At 43.7% G+C, this 19,646-nt stretch overlaps 1 protein-coding gene across 1 annotated transcript in view; it reads left to right on the top strand.

Moving 5' to 3' along the window:
- Positions 1 to 16,750, top strand: part of CPO (carboxypeptidase O) — a 29,247-nt gene extending 12,497 nt beyond the window's left edge. The window contains exons 3-9 of the mRNA XM_003359621.5: positions 352 to 453; positions 3,931 to 4,035; positions 6,448 to 6,558; positions 7,693 to 7,783; positions 8,935 to 9,137; positions 15,558 to 15,642; positions 16,488 to 16,750. Of these exons, the coding sequence (XP_003359669.2) occupies positions 352 to 453; positions 3,931 to 4,035; positions 6,448 to 6,558; positions 7,693 to 7,783; positions 8,935 to 9,137; positions 15,558 to 15,642; positions 16,488 to 16,750 (960 nt within the window). The remainder of the gene's footprint in view (positions 1 to 351; positions 454 to 3,930; positions 4,036 to 6,447; positions 6,559 to 7,692; positions 7,784 to 8,934; positions 9,138 to 15,557; positions 15,643 to 16,487) is intronic.
- Positions 16,751 to 19,646: the final 2,896 nt, after the last annotated feature.

Consider the following 19,646-nt stretch of genomic DNA (forward strand, 5'->3'; position numbering starts at 1 on the left):
TTTCTGGCGTAATTGAGTGCCATGGCAAAGTCCGGAAGTCTGGCAGCTATTCAAAGGCTGTGTGGTTGTACAGTGTTTCAAACGTGTTATAGTGGATTGTTGAAACTGATACGTCTCAATCATTTATTTGTAAAGTTCAACAGGGTGTCCCAAGCCCGGGTGGCAGAGTAGATCTTTAAAGAACGTGGAATGGCGACGGTTCATTGGTTTAATTTTCTAGTTTGTTTAGCACACAGCTGTTGAAATGAAGAGTTCAGAGTTCAGTATCTTGATGAAAGAAGCAATTATATTACCTAGAGGCAAGCAAAGGATCTTCTTCCTGATAACCTCAGTGTTCCCCGGCTGTTTCAGATCTATCAGTGGATGAGTCAGATAAGGGAGAATTACCCGGAAGTGGTGACACAGCATTTCCTAGGAATGACCTATGAGAGCCGGCCCATGTATTATTTGAAGGTGAGTGAGAAGGCTGAGGATTACAGGGGTCTCTCCTGCTCTCCCCAAGGATTTTTGTGTACCATTCAGGGGTTCTAGTCAGAAACATGGACAACGTTAAAAGAGGTAGGGCAGAGAGACTTTGGCTTTCCCACCCCAAATGAGGCTCCTAAAATTCAAAACTTGTACGATTTCCCTTGAGGCACAATGGGTTAAGGATCTGGCATTGTCACTGTAGTGGCAAAACTTGTCCTTGTGGCACAGAGGGTTAAGGATCTGGTGTTGTCATGGCAGGGGCTCAGGTTGCTGCTACGGCACAGGTTTGAACCCTGGTCCAGGCACTTCTGCATGCTGAGGGTGAGGCCAAAAAAGAAAAAAATAATTTAAAATTTTTAGCTATTCAAGACTTGTAAATGCTTACACTACATTTTAATCATCTGGGTGGAATCATGTTCTGGAGTGAAGAAAATTTGGAGCACTTGGGTGAAACCCAAAGTAAGAATGTACTCCTTCGTTTTCTTCAGGCTGGGCTCCCCTCATTTCCCACCAGGAACTTAGATTGGTGGGCAGTGGCTAGAAAGGATCTTAACATTCCTTGACCTGCCAGTGCTCTGTGCAGGCCTGGGTGCTCCAGTGCTCCCGCTGCGGGTGGGGGGGTCGGGGTCAGGGGCTGCTGCATGAGGGAGAAACCCCCATTCATTCTTCACCTAGAGCCGATTCACTTTTCATGTGTGCACTGAGGTTTTAGAAAATTGCTTTTTTTTTAAACTTTTCTTTTTCATAAAAATGTCTGAACATCATGCACAACCTTTATTTTGGGTTCTTTCACTTTATGAAGGAACAAAGACCCAGAACCAGTGAAGTGACTTGGATGAGGTCACACAGCCAGGTCATAGCACAGTCAGAGGGATAACCCAATCTCCAGGCTCTCTGCCTCTTTGCAAGTGACATGAGGCTGAATAACAACCACTTTTCCACAGGGCCAGGCCTTCTTGGCTCTCAGTTTGGGATCAGTGAATTTTCAATCTTGGCTGCTTAATACGGATGCCTTAGCACCATCCACAGAGATTCTGAGCTAACTGCTTTTTCCAAGTGTGCTGGGGCCCTGGCACACATTGAAAGCTCCCCAGGTGATCCTAATGTGTAGGCAGGAGTGACAGCCACTTCACCTGAGCCGTGGTTTTCAGAGGAGGGTCTCTGAACCAGCAGGGTCATCATCATCTGGGAACTTGTTAGAAATGCAGGTTCTCAGGCAAAACCACAGGTCTACGAATCAGAAACTCTGGGGGAGGGCCCAGCAATCTGTATTTTAGCAAACCTCCTCCAGGTCATTTGGATGCACACTCAAGTTTTAGAACCACAGTACATTTCTAGCAAGTTCCCAGGCAATGCTGCTATTGCTCTTCAAGAATCACTGCCAAAGCACTTTGGCATTAAGAACTGGCATTACTTTGTCGCTGCCCTCTTACTAGTTTCTGTACATGGGTTAATTGCCAAGGCACATCCCCAAATTTGAGAGTTATCTACAACTACAAGAAAAAAAAAAAAAATCTACTGGCTCTGGGAATTCCCACTGTGGCTGAGCATTAAAGAACAGACTAGTATGCATGAGGATGCGAGTTCAATCCCTGGCCTTGCTCAGTGGGTTAATGATCCAGTGCTACCATGAGCTGCTGCTTAGGTCACAGATGTGGCTCGGATCTGGCGTTGCTGTGGCTGTGGCATAGCCCGGCAGCTATAGCTCTGATTCAACCCCTAGCCTGGGAACCTTCACATGCCGCAGGTGCAGCTCTAAAAAAAACAGCAATGAAATTACTGGTTCTGAAATATAATTTGTCCAGAAGCTGAGTGAGTAACTTGTTGATATGGTCAGCATGGGCCACCTACCTACTTGATTTCTTTCTTTTTTTTTTTTTCTTTTTACAGCTGAACCTGCAGCATATGGAAGTTCCCAGGCTAGGGGTTAAATCAGAGCTGCAGAGCTGCAACTGCCAGCCTATGCCACAGCCACGGCAATGCCAGATCTGAGCCACATCTGCAACCTATGCTGTAGCTTACAGCAATGCCAGATCTTTAACCCACTGAGTGAGGCCAGGGATCGAACCCACATCCTCACAGAGAAAATGTTCAGGTCCTTAACCCACTGAGCTACAACAGGAACTCCCCTACCTGATTCTGGTAGGCCTTCAAACTCTGAACTGGGTCAGCCAAAAAGATCTAAACATCCTTTGCCCAGGACATATTTTAAAGAACAGAATTGGTATATAATAAGGAGGCAATAAAGATAAACATATGGTCATATACATATAATCATAAAAGGGGTAATTGCAAGAGAGAGAATTAAGGTAAAAGGTGGATTGGGAATTATGTGAGCTGCTTTAAAGATGGGTGAGGCTTAAAGGAGAAACTTCTTTGAATATAATAAAATCTGGCTATTTATTTATTTATTTATTTTATGGCTGTACCTGCAGCCTATGGAAGTTCCTGAGCCAGGGGTTGAGTTGGTTCTGTAGCTGCAGCCTATGTCACAGCCACAGCAACACCAGAGTCCAGCCACATTTGTGAACTGCACCATAGCTTGTGGCCACACTGGATCCTTAAGCCACTGAACAAGACCAGGGATTCAACTGGCATCCTCACAGAATTATGTCGGGTCCTTAACCTGCCAAGCCACATGGGAACGTCCCTGTATTTATTTCAATTTGTAAGTGTCTCATAGATACAGCAGGAGAACCTTCATCAACCCAGCTCCCAATAGCTTTCAAGGCCATTTACAAACCCCAAGAGGTCAAGATTTTCAAACATGGGCATGTTCACAGCTTCTTCTCCACCAAAGACAATCCCTAATTTTTAATTTTCAGATTAACTCCTACCTACCCCACCTCTGAGAGAGGAGGGACTCTTTCTTGCTTGAGTGAGGCTGACCTGATGTACAAGCATGACAAATGGCAAGAGGAGAAAGAAGATGGGGTTGGCTGGGAGAAGAGGGGTCTCCAAGGAATGGAAAGTTTAATGAATTTCCTAAGTATTGCAGGGAATTGTACATTTGGATCCTTTCCCAGTTTCAAGTTCAAGTGTAGACTGGGGTTCATTTTTACTACCTTGGATTCTTGCACACTGCCACGTGTGCCCTTTACCACTCCAAGGGAACCCTACATGGTAAGGTTTTATAAACTTTCTGGAGATTTAGCCTCTCAGTTTGGGGGCTTACACTTGCATTTAAAGTTAGGTAATAATTTAGGGTGTAGGGAAGACCAGGCTTTGTGGGGGGAGAGGGGACAAGGGGAGCCAGCATGTGGTCCTAAGAACTACAGCTGAGCAAGAGGAGCCCACAGCAGGGTCACATGGATGGGTATCTCTGCCAGCATCCTTAGCACATGCCTGAAAGCACAGAGTGTAAGGAGACCCGTACCTCAAGGGGAATAAAATACCTGATAACTTGGCGCAGTGGCTTGCAGTTATGAGCAATTGGTAACAGAGCACGAATGTCCCCTCCAGATCAGCCAACCATCCAATAACCCCAAGAAGATTCTCTGGATGGACTGCGGAATTCATGCCAGGGAATGGATTGCCCCTGCTTTCTGCCAGTGGTTTGTGAAAGAAGTAAGTGTCTTTGATCTTCTCATAAGAGTTAACCAGCCCACAAAATACCAGTCACGTCTCAGCTACTCGGGAGCACATGTCTCTCAGATGGTGGCAACACAACTCTCCCCTGAGTTCCTCCTTGACCCAAGCGAAACAGAATTCATAACCTGCTTTGCTGAAAATGGAGTTGGATTTCTGTTCTCTTCCTAGTGCATCCCAAATCATTTTTATGGGATGGTAAACAAATCTAAATGGAAAAGAAAATACATCTTGGAAGTCAGATGAGCTTGAATCCTGGTGCTGTCTCTTTTTAATAATCTTGTGCAAAACTTCTCATCCTAGAACCCCTAGTTTTTTAACCTGCGAAAAGTGTATGAATTGACTACTTTTGCACTGAGTTGAGTCAGACGGAAAGATATCTAAACATCCTTTGCAGGACGTATTTTAAAAGGATAGAATTGGTACACAACGAGAAGATAATAAACATATGGTCATATACATATACTCATAAAAGGCGTCTGTTTGTGGATTAACGTGATCAGCATAGGTCTGAGTCACTTTGCCGTATGGCAAAAGTTGGTACAACATTGTACATCAACTACACTGTAATTACAAAAGAGATTACTATGTAGAAAATACCTAGCACAGTGAATTCTTGCATATTACCTGCCAGACCAGCTCAGCAGGATGGGGCTGAAGAAGGGGTGCTGTGAAACTTAAGGAAAAAAGTTAACATAAAACAAGACACAGAGACATTTATCTTAAGTAAAGGTGGGAACCCAGGGACTCAGGGTCTAAGGGACCAAGAGCACCGCCTCAAGAAACCACACTGCTTTTATTGTGCTTTTGAGGATGACGTCAAGTGAGGAGGGAGCTATAGGTGGAGGATATAGGTTTTTTTTTTTTATTGTTTTATAAGTTCTTTTATTATTTTGAAAGTCACATAGCTGGTAGATGGTTAAGCTTTCACTCTGACCTTTAGGCATTTAACAATCACTAGCATTGGAGGAAGCTTGGCGTCAGCTATCTATGCATAGCATTCCAGAGAATCCTCACTGTGCTTCCGAAAAAGGCATGCCTATCTGTGGCTACCTGGCGTGCCTAGGTTTGCACCTTGGTTCTCTTTGCTAATGCCTATTCTGCTAACGACCCCTTATAAACTACTTGGCGCCATGAGGTTCCTCTTTCTCTTATTCTTTAGAGGATATATCATGCTTGTGCAAACCAGCGTGCCTATCTGCACAGGTCCGGTGTGCCTAGACCAACACATTATGTCCTCATTCAGCTAACCCTATGAATAACTTATGCCTTTAGGTCTTTGTTCTTAAGCTTAAGTCATTCACCATCACTGCAACTGTTTTTCAAGCAGGAAGGTGGGGTAAAGTAAAGCAGGACAAGATAGAGTTTTCAGCAAAGAGGCTAAGACAACATTGTAGAAACATGTCTCGCGACAATTATATATCCTCAATTATATATTCCTCTTTTAAAGGAATAAAAAGCCTTTTAAATTAATAGAAAATATTTTATGTGTCAGTCTTTTAGAAACTCAAACATAATGAAACCCACAAAGAGTAATTCTCAAAGTGTGGTTCCTAGACCAACAGCATCAATATAACTGGGAACTTGTTAGAAATGCAAATTTTTGGAGTTCCCATCATGGTGCAGTGGAAATGAATCTGACTAGGAACCATGAGGTTGAGGGTTCAATCCCTGGCCTTGCTCACTGGGTTAATGATCTGGCATTGCTGTGGCTGTGGCGTAGGCTGGCAGCTGTAGCTCCAATTAGACCCCTAGCCTGGGAACCTCCATATTGCTGTGGGTGTGGCCCTTTAAAAAAAAAAAAGACAAAAAAAAATTCAAATTCTTAGTTTCCACCTTACTGCCTCATACCTAGTGAATTGGGGATGAGGATAGAGGAGGAGGAGTATAACCAGGCAGCCTGTGTTTGAAGGTCCTCTTTAAAAGTTTCCAGGTGATTCTGCTGCAGGCTGAAGTTTCAGAACAACCACCATAAGGAACGGACAACTGAGGCAGGGTGGGAGGGTGAAGGGCGGAGTTTGAATGTACAGTCAAAGATTAAGTTGAGAGTTCCCGCCACAGCTCGGTGGTAACAAACCCAACTAGTATCCATGAGGTTGCGGGTTCGATCCCTGGCCTCGCTCAGTGGGTTAAGGATTTGGTGTTACCATGAGCTGTGGTGTAGATCGCAGACGCAACTCAGATCTTGTGTTGCTGTGGCTGTGGCGTAGACTGGCAGCTATGGCTCTGATTCGACCCCTAGCCTGGGAGCTTCCAGATGCCATGGGTGTGGCCCTAAAAAAGACAAAAGACAAAAAAAAAAAAAAAAATTAAGTTGAAATTGTTAGAAAGTTAAGAAAGAAAAGACCTCTTCCTAGGATCATTCCAAATGTTTCTCTATTCAATGTCCAGATTCTACAAAACTATAAAGACAGCTCAAGGATAAGAAGGCTCCTTAAGAACCTGGACTTCTATGTGCTTCCAGTTCTTAACATAGATGGTTACATCTACACTTGGACAACTGTGAGTACAAGCTTGGTCCTGGGATGGGTACGTGAACTAGATCTTGACTCTGGCTCATTTTTCTGACCTCAGTCACTGCAGCTATAAAAATGTTTTGTGGCCATATAAAGGAAGAAACCTCATTTGGGAGAGAAATCAACATTTTTAGCCAACCCTCTAAGTCAAGTTTAGGACTGAGGAGGAGGAAGGCCTTTTCTGAAGTCCAGAGCATGTTTTTATTTGTTTGTTTTTGACATCCTCCCACTTTGTCAGCCAGACTTAATGCTTCTCCAACTCCTTCTCTTTAAAATTCATGGATTGCCTGCCACCTGATAAGGAGTTGGTGGGTATAAAATTCCTACACTACCCTGTATCCACCTTAAATCAGTTCTAGAAGCACGAGGGGCACACATGATCTCCGCATACTCACCTCGCCTTCATTTTTTATGGTGATCGTGCACCCAGTGGGGGAAACATCTCGTTAAGATTTTTATTTAGGAGGGAACCGCCTCTTTAAAATGTTTCTAAAGCATACCATCCCCCCAGTAAGAGTCCCTGTTTCTAGAGATTATGAATGCCTCTCCTGTCCCCCCCCCCCCCGCCCAGCCCCCTTTCTCTGCAACCAGCTCTCTGCGCTGCTGTGTGAATTGAGCCCTCCCCACGCCCAACCCCCACCAGCTCATCTGGTGAAACGTGTCTTTATCCCTATCTCCACTCATCCGTCTTTTGCTTCCAGAAATGTGCAGAGACCATCTCTGATGCACCTGGAACAGCCTCTTTCCATCTGCCAAGCTATTTCCCTTTCATCCTTTATCACTTGCACCTAAAAAAATGACTCTCTAAAGCTTTTCCTGATTAAGCAGATCACGTCCACCAGGCACTGCTAATCTGCTCATGAGGGAAAAGGCCAAACGACTTCCTCCAGTTTGATGGTTTACACGTATGTATGCTTTGGGCGGCACAGATGTTCCTGTTTTGGGGGTTGCTAGCCCATCTGCGAGGCTAAAAATTACACACACAAGCTTCGCAATGTTGGGTAAGTTCTTCCAGACAATCTTAGGAACTATTGTTCATGTTCAAGGACCACCCATCATCACTTGCACTGTGATTTATGAGACTTTAGAATGGCAGCATCCCTGTGTTTCTCTGTCACAGGATCGGCTTTGGAGGAAATCCCGTTCACCTCATGATAATGGCACGTGTTTCGGGACAGATCTCAATCGAAATTTCAATGCATCCTGGTGCAGTAAGTACATGCTTAGCAGATGAATTGATGAATAAACAACAAAAATAGGGAGCAGAGAAACCAGAAAAGAGGTCAATGACTAGAATTAGTGTATATGCATATATTTATACATACATACACACACATATGTGAGTATAGTATACATACTATTTATATATACAATTTGAAAATAAACCTCAGTTTTGTAGAGATCTCTGGACTTCCTGAGCAGTGTTTTTCCCTCTAAAGGGATGATAGTATCTATATAATAAGAACAGCCACAGTCAAATTCAGGACTCTCTTCGGGTGAGGTTGGCTAAACATGGGCAAAGACCCGGACCAGTGTGAACATGCCTGAAATCCATCACTTTGTTTTAAACCGTATGACTTGTTATAAAGAAAAGAAATATCAGAGAATTATCCTTGCAGATGATTTTACAGCAGGAGGGCAGAGGTAAATGAGACACACATTTTCCTCTCCTGAAGGCATTTTCATGTTTCTGAATCTCAATATGCCCGATGGATTGGAAACAAATAGAGGTAGGATTGGTTAAGGGCAGTCTGGTTGAAAACCAGATGGCAAAGGGTAACATTCAGATTTGGCAGCTGTGTGGTCTTGGAAACATTGCTTCATCTCTCTGCTTTAGTTTTCTCTTATTTTTAAAACGTGGCCCAGAGTAATACCATCCTACCAGCAGGTCACTGTGGGGATTCCGTGAGATGCTGCGTAGGAGGGGCAGAGCCCAGGGCCCAGCAAGAAAGGTGCTCTGTTGATGGTCCTTATCATTACTGGTGAGGACAGACTTCTTGCAAAACAGCTCTAATGAGACTCAAGCCAGTAAGATAGGAAGAGAGAAACTTAGGACAACAAGCGTATGACAGAGTCTGACCCCAGAACCCAAGAACTGGCTCCTGACCAGTAGGTTCAGGGCCCTGCAAAGGTTTAAGTGAAAGATGACTGCAAAGGCCGCTCCGTTTTGCATCTTCCTTCCTGGGCCCCATAAGCATGGAGTTTGTGTCTAAGTCTGAACATCAGCGCTCCTGTCCTTCTCAGTTCCTCCTTGAATGATTTATTTAACCAGGACTAACTTAGACCAGGAAAGGCAAGCCTTGAATTCCACCCACAGATGTCTTGCCCTATGGAGATCCTGAAAGCTTCCTGTATGTTTCAGGTGTTGGCGCATCTCACAACTGCCAAGATTTAACATTCTGCGGGACGGGACCCGAGTCCGAACCAGAGACTAAAGCTGTGTCCAGCTTCATCGAGAGCAGGAAGGAGAACATTGCCTGCTTCCTGACCATGCACTCTTACGGGCAGCTCATCCTCTTGCCTTATGGCTACACCGAAAATAAATCAAGTAACCATGAAGAACTGGTGAGACCATACTGCCAGGGCCTTTAGAAGCCTCAGCGGGACCCTGCCTTTTCCTGGTTTCCGGTTCCAGGATGTTGGCTCTAGCCCTGCTTTTGTTCCCTCTGCAATTCCTTATTTTCTTTCTCCTGCTTTTCACACCTTGCCAGACGCCTGCTGGGAAGGCTTCAGGTTAAATGCTGCTTTACCTACATTAATTAACTACCTGTTTCAGAAAGTGTCAAGTTGGGAGACATCTTAGGTATTCGTGTATAATACAAATGAGATGATTATGTTAATAATCTGCAGGAATACGCTTTCATTTCTGTAAATTCTCTTGAAGCTCTGTTCAGCAATTACAGCTTTTGAACCGTGCTTTAAAGAATTTGCCAGCTGTTAGTGGAATATGGCATATCTAAAATAACATGGCTAAATAGTATCTGCTCTCTTCTCTGCTAAACACAATGCTTTATTTTCTTCTAAACTCTGCCTCTAGTGTTTGCTTAGGAATATTTGAAAGGGGAAGTGCCAGTGAAATTCAAGCAGGGGCTTTGTCTTTTCCGGGTCCTTCTCTGAAGCTGTGTTTACCCATACCCTGGTGGGTAGCATTGCTGGAAAGGATTGGGCTCTTTGCCCTCTTGTGAACCTGAGAACAACAGACATAAGTCAAAAAAGGGGTCAATTTAGAATTGTTATATTTGTTGTCTTGTCCTAAAAGGTTTTTTTTCTTTCCAATATTGAGGTAGTAAAAGATACATAACATAAAGTTTACTGTCTTAACCTTTTTTTTTTTTTTTTTTTTTTTTGTCTTTTTGCCATTTCTTGGGCTGCTCCCGTGGCATATGGAGGTTCCCAGGCTAGGGGTCGAATCGGAGCTGTAGCCACCAGCCTACACCAGAGCCACAGCAATGCGGGATCTGAGCAGCATCTGGGACCCACACCACACTCACGGCAACGCCAGATCCTTAACCCACTGAGCAAGGCCAACCTCATGGTTCCTAGTCGGATTCGTTAACCACTGCGCCATGACGGGAAGTCCTATCTTAACCATTTTTAAAAAGACGGTTCAGTAGTGTTACATATATTCACATTATTGTGCAACTAATCTGCAAAAGTCTCATCTTGCATAATACAAACTCTATGCCCCTTAAACAGTAACTCCCAGGAGTTCCCATGGTGGCTCAGTGGTTAACGGACCCAACTAGTGTCCATGAGGACTTGGGTTCAATTCCTGTGTTAAGGATCTGGCGTTGCCATGAACTGTGGTGTAGGTGGCAGACGCGACTCAGATCCTGCGTTGCTGTGGCTGTGGTGTAGGCTTTGATTTGAGCCCTAGCCTGGGAACCTCCATGTGGTCCTAAAAAGACAAAATAATAATAATTATAATTATAATTATAATAACTCCACATTCCCCTTGCCCCTGGCAACTACCCTTCTGCTTTCTCTGTGAGTCTGACCACTCTAGGTCCCTCATATAAATGGAATCAAACAGTATCTCTCTTTTTATGACTAGCTTATTTCACTAAGCATGATGTCTTGAAGCTTCATCCCTGTTTCATCATGTGTCAGAATTTCCTTTCTTTTTAAGGCCGGATAATATTCCACTGTATGTGGGCACCATATTTTATTTAGCCATTCATCCATCAATGGGCGTATGAATTGTTTCCACCTTTTGCCTGTTGGAAATAATGCAGCTATGACCATAGTGGACAAACATCTCTGAGATCCCACTTTCAATTCTTTGGGGGTATATACCCAGAAGTAGAACTGCTGAATCATATGGTAATTCAATTGTCAACATTTTGAGAAGCCATGGTCCTCTTTTCCACAGCCAGTGCACCACATCCATCCCTCCAATAATGAGCAAGAGTTCTACTATCTCTACATTCTCACCAGTACTTGTTATTATCTGTACATCTTGAGACATTCTGTTTAAAACAAGCTCTTCATTATCAGCACACACTGGACTGGATGAGGCTTAAGCTCTTTCCGTTCTTAAGATCACAGAAACCTGGCGGCCCATTGACCCTGCTATTCCTCCTGGGCCTCTCCCACAGAACACAGTTCCAGGCACAAAAAAAAAAAAAAAAAAAAAAAACTATGCTGAAAGGAGCACTTCCCCCAGCAGATAAATACCCAGCAGCACCTCTAATATCTTTCCTGGAATTTTTGTTTATTTTGCAAAATGTGGGAAATAGCTAACATTTACCTGGAAATTTAAAAAGTACAAGGAGGAGTTCCCGTCATGGCTCAGGGGTTAACAAACCTGACTAGCATCCGTGAGGATGCAGGCTCAATTCCTGGCCTCGCTCAGTGGGTTAAGGATCTGGTGTTGCCATGAGCTGTGGTGTGGGTCACAGACGTGGCTCGGACCCCATGTTGCTGTGGCTCTGGCGTAGGCTGACAGCTACAGCTCCGATTGGACCCGTAGGCTGGAAAACTCCATGTGCTGCGATTGCAGCCCTAAAAAGACAAAAAAAAAAAAAAAAAAAAAAAGACCTAAAAAGTACAAGGAAATTTCATGGCCATTATCTCATTTCACATTGTCACATTTCCTCATAACCTGGGAAATGTGGAAATTAAGATCTTGCATCCATTGTTTTTCTAAAGCCCTTGCCAGACAGCAAATGGTGGAGCCTGGGTTAGAACTCATGCCCTCGGACTCCACGGGCCACCTTCATCTGACCAATAACACTGCCCACCTCTGCTCAGGAAGGTTTGCAGTCTCTGATGACTTAGATGTCCAGGCCGCTTGTCCTATTTTCTCCTCATTTCTGTGCCCCAGAAGTTGTATTTATTCAGTAATTTTTAGAAACAGAGATATCAGTCAAGAAGCCTAGAAGCCACCTTATTTCCCAGTTCCTGTGATGGTATTTGCCATAGATGTCTACTTTCTGCATAAAGGGTTCCGTGACAAACACAAATGAGCCACCAAATACAAACCATTCTAGATCTTTGATGGGACAGGCCTTCCACCAGCAGAAAAAAGAGGCTTGTATACCCTAACATTTTTCTAGGGAATTTTATTCTCTTATTTGGTTCAGAAAAACAGATACTACAGGGCCATTTTGCAAGGCTTGTATTCAAAGGCCACGGGTTCTTGTGTTGCTAATTGGCGGTCTGGTTAGAGTCCTCCAGCCAGAGGCTAGAGGAGACACTGATATTACAGCTACTGGAAGGTGGACTGCCAAGGTGGAAATGACTGACAGTCCTTTAGTGATATACATAGAGATTGGTAAATTGAATTGAGAAAGACTTCTTCAATTCTGTATCTCTTACAGTCTCAGGTACTGAAGACTTAGCATAACATTCATCATTAAGATTTTTCCATAAGAGCCTGTGAAAATTTTGCCACCGTGTATCAAACGCATTGAGGTTAGTCAGCAGCATTTTTAGGTTCTTGGTGGAAAGCTTTCATAGAGTTCACAAAGACAGAATCACAACTGTTCAAGGAGATTTCCATTTCTGGTACTATTTACAGCCACGAGAGACTAGTAATTAATCTCTATATATTTACAAAACCCAAAATTTGTAGAAATCATGATAAATATTATACTGCATGATAGACAACTTGGCAATCACTAAGTAGCGGAAACATCACTATTTATAGCCTCATTCTCAACGCTCTGGAAATTAGAATAGCTATCAGAAGTCTCATGTTTCAAATGCTGACATTCTTCCCATTTGAACTCCTTCCGTATCAACCCCTGGATCCCATTCCAAGCTCCATCCTCCCACACACATGCCAGGGCCATAATCAATCTTTTCGAGAGCTTGCTTGTGAATATATACCTATAGGAAATTCTCTGAGCTCAGCAAAGAGGTTATTAAGCAGGCATAATTCAGCCATGTAAATTATGTACTACTTGCTAAGGGATTTTTATTATTTTGACTAGAAAATACCTTTAGGCTGAGAAGAAGGACAGCAGAGTATTTGGCTCTGAATGGCCTTGTAGTATAGGGTCAAAAGGAGGAGAAAAATACTCAGGTGTTCCACCCCTAGAGAGAGAAGGCAGAGTCTAGGGGCTCTCCATTTCATCTTATCAGAAAGGACCAAGCCCATGAGCTAAGGATCAAAACTGTGTGCTTCCCATATATGTTATGTTTCTTAACCCTATTTTCTTGCCCATAGTAATTATTGATGGAATCATTAAAAAAAAAAAAAAAGACTCTTTTCTCAATAAAGAAGAGGTACCTGGGAAGACTTGTTCCCACTCCACAGCCAGGATTTGAGGAAAGGGAACTCTATAGGTTAAAATAAGCACAGGCTGGCAATGGGAAGAAAGTCATGGTCTGGGGTGAGCTGCAGGAAAGAAAAAAGAATGCAAGGAATCATGTGAATACAAAATGTAGCCTGGAGCTGTTCCATGTAACCCAATAACAGTTAAGATCCCACATGGACCAGCTAGCATGGAGTTTCATTCAAAGAAACACAGAAACACATGGGAATTAGAAATAAAGAAAAGCAAGTCATAGCTCTACCAGAGACTCTTGAAGAACTTCTGAAAGGATTATAGCTGGTAACTCTTAGCAACTCTTGCCCCAGGCTTCATGCTCTTAATTTTCACTCACACGTAGCATCTACCCTGAATCCTTTCTCTCCACTCTTCATCCTTATTTCTGTACTAGAATTTTTCTCTCCAGAAATCCCCTTTCTGACTCTCTTCTCCTTCTTATAATTTCCTCTTCTTTCTACAAACAGCTCTTCTACCTCTTCCCAATGTAAATGATTAAAACCAGCTTTATTCTTTGTACCTCTTTAGCCTTTCCTACCCATCATCTCAGTTCTGGACAATGCAAGCCCAAGTACTAAGGCAGATTAGAATCTTCACAAAAAGAGAGAGGAGGTAAAATTCTTAGTAGTGAGTAGAAAGGAGGCAAAAATCTGGCAAATATGTTCAGTGTAATGTATCTTAGTACACACAGAACGTTCCGAGTCCTACCACTGCAGCAAATGACCTCTCCCCACCCCACCCCAACTTAACTGCCTCTTCTACTCTTCCTTTTGAATTTCCTGGTGCCTAACCCCGCTCTACCCAGGTACCACCCTGTCACACCTTTGGATTCAGTTGGACAGCATAGGACCAGGAAAGGAGGCACAGAATCTAAAACGAGACCTGTAACTAGTCAGAACTCAGGGGAGCTGATGCACCTGTAAGTGCAGCCAGGCTACACTAAAGCGCAATGGCGGATCATAGTCCAGGCAGGGAGTGGCCGAGGAGATTTTGGTGTTTGGGTAGAACCTAATGGGAAGTAGTGTAATATACCATCAGGTGGGTGGGATATAGCATTCGGGAGTCTAGAGTGGGGATTACTTAGATTGTCAAAAGGGTATGCGAGGACATTTATCAGAAGGCCAATAAACACAATCAATATACTAGGACCTCAGTGAGTGACTCTGACCTCAGGAAAGGGTCTGCAGAGAGCAAGGCTGAGACTTTAGAAATCATCTAGCTCGGAGGAATTTCCAGGGCCGTAAGGCAACATGGTGGTAGGTGTGGGAAAGGGTGTCGTTTCCTGCTCTGAAATTCTACGAGCCCAAGAGAAAGTATCAAACACCTTAAAGGAAAAATAAGAGGGTTGTAATATGAGAAGTATGAAAAAAAAGCCTATTGGAGGAAAAAACTGAGGAGAGAGAATCCAGTTGGGGCAATCAAGAAAAGCCCACAGAGAAGTTAGCATTTGAGAAGTTCCTTTGAGGTTGCATAGAATCTCAAGAGACAGAGATAAGAGGTGAAAGGCAAGAGGCAAGGCATACCAGGTAGAGGGAATATTCTGAGAAAAGTCAGAGATCCTGAGGAACATGGGACATGTCTGGGGACCTATGGGAGAACTTGACTTTGATTATATCCTAGGGTGGGATCTAGAGAATATGATGTTGGGAAAGTGAGTTAGGTCCATATTGTACAGGATCTCAAATACTAGACTGAGAAGTGTGCATAAATGCATTGGGCAACTGAGAGATACTGAAGGTTTTTCAGCAGCACCATGATATTGTCCTGCTCTACAAAGGTTCACCTGGAAGTCAGGGGAGATCCACTGGGATTAATGATTGGCAAGAGGAAGGAAAACTTGTTAGAAGATGACGATAGTCCATTTCCAGAGGTAATAAGACTGAAAGAGAGTGATGGTCCTGGAAATACAACTTGGTAACTATAGGAGAGAAGAGTCAAAGATGACTGTAGGATTTTCACATGTTGGGGGTACATGATAGACCGGAACTATGAAAATCAAAGCAGACTTTTTAGTGGGGGAGAGGATGGAATTGGGCTTGAGTATGTTGAGTCTAAAGTACCAGCAAGCTACCTAGGTATAGATGTTCAATGGGAAATAAGAAAGATGGTCTGGAACTCTGAGGATGGAGTTGGACAGAATAGCAAACCCTCTGGATTGTTGGATTTATTTTTAACACCAGATATCTGTCTCTGCATTTCCCACCTACAGCTCCAAGTTGGACAGAAGGCAGCAAATGCATTGAAAGCAAAGCATGGAACCAATTATAGAGTTGGATCAAGTGCAGATATTTTATGTAAGTATCTTTTTTTTTTCACCTCTTCAATAGTATCTAAGGCACAAAAGAAGTCAGTGGACTTTGGGGAGTGGGGTGGACAGGATAGAAGAGTTCCTTGGATCAACAGGAAATTGTGCAAACCAAAATGACCAAGGATAAAAGGGAGTCTGTACAAATCCAGAATTGTGCTCTCTAGGGATAAGGTGTGAGCTAAAAGCAAAAATTAATAAACTGGCTCAGACCAGAACTTGTTCTGGCTTCAGTTAAAAGGAGCTGGCGGTGAGAAGGCAAAGGAGTTAACGGGAAAGACATTTTCCAGGGACCCTTGGTCAGTTGATTCAGTTCCCAGAGGACCATCAGGCTAAGAAAGCAAAGCAGGTGGGGCTGGAGTGAAGACTTTAAAAAAAAAAGAATGCAGTTGAAAAGAGAGTGCACGGCTTTCTGCATCCCCAACCTCCACTTCCTCCAACCCCTGGAAGACCAGCAAGATGATATTTTCCTAATATCTTTCCTATTGGACATTTTGTTTCTGTTCCTTTACATGTCACTTCACCCTTACCTTCCAATATTAGATTATCTTGTCTTTGATTCAGCTGAGAAACTTTAACCAAACCTCTGCCATGTACCAGGCATAATGCCAGGTATTGTGGGGGTGGCGAGTGGAGACAGAAGCTGAACAAGATGTAATTCCTACCCTACAGGGGCTTAATATCAAGGAGAGGGAGAAGACAGCTCTCCATAGATCCTAATATGAAAGAGTTGATTTATTTTGCTGGATTGAACCTTTATTCCATGAAATGGCCATAGAAAGCTGTCCTTTCACAGGACAGCGTGTAACTCGGCCTTCATGTTTTCATTTGTAGATGCCACCTCCGGGTCTTCAAGAGACTGGGCCCGGGACATCGGGATCCCCTTCTCATACACATTTGAGCTGAGGGACAATGGGACCTATGGATTTGTCCTGCCAGAGGCTCAGATCCAGGCCACCTGTGAGGAAACCATGGAGGCTGTGCTTTCAGTCCTGGATGATGTATACGAGAAATACTGGTCCGCAAGCAGGGCTGGAAAGGTGACGTCTACTGCTGTGGTGCTGAGCTTGCTAATGTCCTTCACGTCTCTCCTCTAAGTGCATCCTCCTCTGGTCCCCTCAGCCCACATGATGTGGGGATGGCTACATGAAGGGTGTTTGTGGCTCTGGAGGAACCAAATAGCTAGAAATAACTTCTATTTCAATAAAGATGAATTATCTTTGCATTTTAATGTTTGTTCTGCTGGTAATGAATTTTTATTATTCTAAAAGAGTGTAATATTTGTTATTGCTACAATAACGCTACAAACCAAACCCCTCCATAATTCAGTGGCTCACAAACCTATAGGTTGGCTAGGAAGTTCTGCTGATCTTGGCTGTGCTCACTTTTCTATCTGTGGTCACTTTCAGGGTAGAGGGGTGGGGTCTAGAGAGGTGGTTTTTTTTTTTTTTTTTTTTTTTTTTTTTTTCCCCTCCATCTAAATTCTTTGAAAATTTTGCTCGTGCCTTTAACCCAAGTTCATACTTAATTTCATGTAATTGTGTTAGCAGCAGGATTCAGAAGACAGAGTTATATGATCTCTCTAGATAGCTGATGCTGGTTTTATTTACGTGTTTAGTATGGTATTTATTTATTCGAGAACATTTTTTGAAACTCTACAAGGTACCTTTTGCTAGGCTCTGGGGTTACAGTGGTGAATAAGGTGGACATGGTCCTTGTGCTCCTGGAATTTCTGTTCTGGGGGTGAGACTGATTGGAATGGACACAGCTACACACCAGGCAAATCTCAACGCAGAGGAGCTGTGATAGTCAAGAACCCAAATACATAAACTAAATAGTGCAGCTGGTGACAGGTGCTATAAGAGAAATGAAAAGTAAGCAGAGAGATAAGCAAGGGCCAGATCGTGTGTTTACAGATACTCAGACTTAATTGGACCGTCTTGTCTGTTTTATTTATTTATTTTTTTGGGGGGGGGGGTCTTTTTGCTATTTCTTTGGGCCGCTCCCGCGGCACATGGAGGTTCCCAGGCTAGGGGTTGAATCGGAGCTGTAGCCACCGGCCTACGCCAGAGCCACAGCAACGCGGGATCCGAGCCATGTCTGCAACCTACACCACAGCTCACAGCAACGCCGGATCGTTAACCCACTGAGCAAGGGCAGGGACCGAACCCGCAACCTCATGGTTCCTAGTCAGATTCGTTAACTACTGCGCCACGACGGGAACTCCCCGTCTTGTCTGTTTTACTCTACGTGCTCTTCTGGTAGCATCCATGGCTGTCACTGCCCATGTATCTCTAAGTGACACCTTGAAATGGCGCTAAGCACTTGTCAGGCTTTGAACAAATGTTGTCGCTGTGACCGGCTGACAGGGCATCCTTGGGTGTTCAGTCACCCATTTCCGAATTTCCTTGTTGGTCGTGGTCACAGTATACTTCTTGGTTGTAACCCTTTTATTGCCTTTCTTTGTCCTCTTTATTTCTTCATGTTTTGCCCGTGTGTGGCTGATAAGGGTCAGAAAGGAAAATGTCAGGGGCCCTGGGGCTTAATGAATCAGAGCACAGCTATTTACATAAAAATGCCAGCTCCACAATTGTGGCATTGTCAGGAGAAAACGGTTGGGTTTCCTCAGTGGTCAGCCTGGGCGGAAAGAAAACTAGCATGGCCACCACTGCCATGTTCAGGATGAGAGCTGAGTAGCTGTGGCTTGAGACTCAGGTTATCAGCTTTAATCTCGCCCTCATTTTACTTCCTAAGGCGGTCTGTTAGCAATTTGGACCTCTGCGTACTATAGGAGCTCTGATCTGCAAAGCTTCATTCATGTCTAAAGATTGATTCCACAGCCCAATAAGGTTGGAAGGGAACAGATGGAAATGTAAGCTCTCAGCATGCCTGAAACCTCCCACAGGGATCCTTCCAGAAGTCTAAGACACAATCATAGCTTTCTCGGGGGTCTTCACATGGCTCTGAGGGTATGCAAGACGGAGGGCCATGACACGTTTGTTTCTTCTGAAGTGAAAGGCTATTTGTTTTTTCGTTTTGTTTTGTTTTGTTTTGTCTTTTTAGGGCTACATCCGTGGTATATGGAGGTTCACAGGCTAGGGGTCTAATCGGAGCTGTAGCCTACACCACTGGCACAGCAATGCTGGGATCCAAGCTGTGTCTGAAGCCTACACCACAGCTCATGGCAATGTCAGATCCTGAACTCATTGAGCGAGGCCAGGGATCAAACCTGCAACCTCATGGTTCCTAGTCAGATTTGTTGACCACTGAGCCATGACGGGAACTCCGTGAAAGGCTACTTCTTTGTGAAAGGCTAAGGGCAAGGCTAGAACAGTGATGGCATGGTCACACTGATCTTTCTCAAGGATGCTGTCCACTTTTGGGTCTTAAATGGAAATAGTTTGGGAAAACGTCACAACTGATGCAACCAATGCAGTCCTGAAAGTATCCTGCGCTGCTGAGGTTCTGTTGGGTCAGGGGTTTGATTTTATGCTAATTTAAAGCTAGGAAGTTAGCTGTGGCTGTTTCATAAGTGTTAGAAGACATGAAAGCCCTGAGTTGGAGACAGGATATAAACACCTGCAACCCAGGAAACACCATGAACAGCAGGATTACTCGGGTTTCCCTTGCTCCCAAGTTTGAAGATGTTGCATTCTCAGTTGGTTACTCAGTTGGTTACTCGTTACTCATTCTCAGTTAGAAAGAAATTTCCACCAAATTTGGTTGATGCTTTTTCCCCCCTGTAACCATTCCTACAAAGGAGTGACATCTTCTTGACTTATAGGTGAATTTAGAGTTTAAAATAATGCAAGATGATAAACTCAGGTGGAATTCAAGCTTCTGGCTCTAACTTTTTTTCTATATCAGTGTCTAAATTTATCTTTGTTTCCATTATGTATGACCAAGCTCCTGTTTCCTTTCTTTTTCTTATGCAATTAAGCAATCTCCTTGTACATTACTGAAAATATATTCTTCATATCACCTGGTATTATT

The sequence above is a fragment of the Sus scrofa genome, chromosome 15, assembly GCF_054392235.1.
Source record: "Sus scrofa isolate SSC_HxYL_T2T_F1_AM1 chromosome 15, Sscrofa_HxYL_maternal_Yorkshire_Landrace_v2.0, whole genome shotgun sequence".
Taxonomy (NCBI): Eukaryota; Metazoa; Chordata; class Mammalia; order Artiodactyla; family Suidae; genus Sus; species Sus scrofa.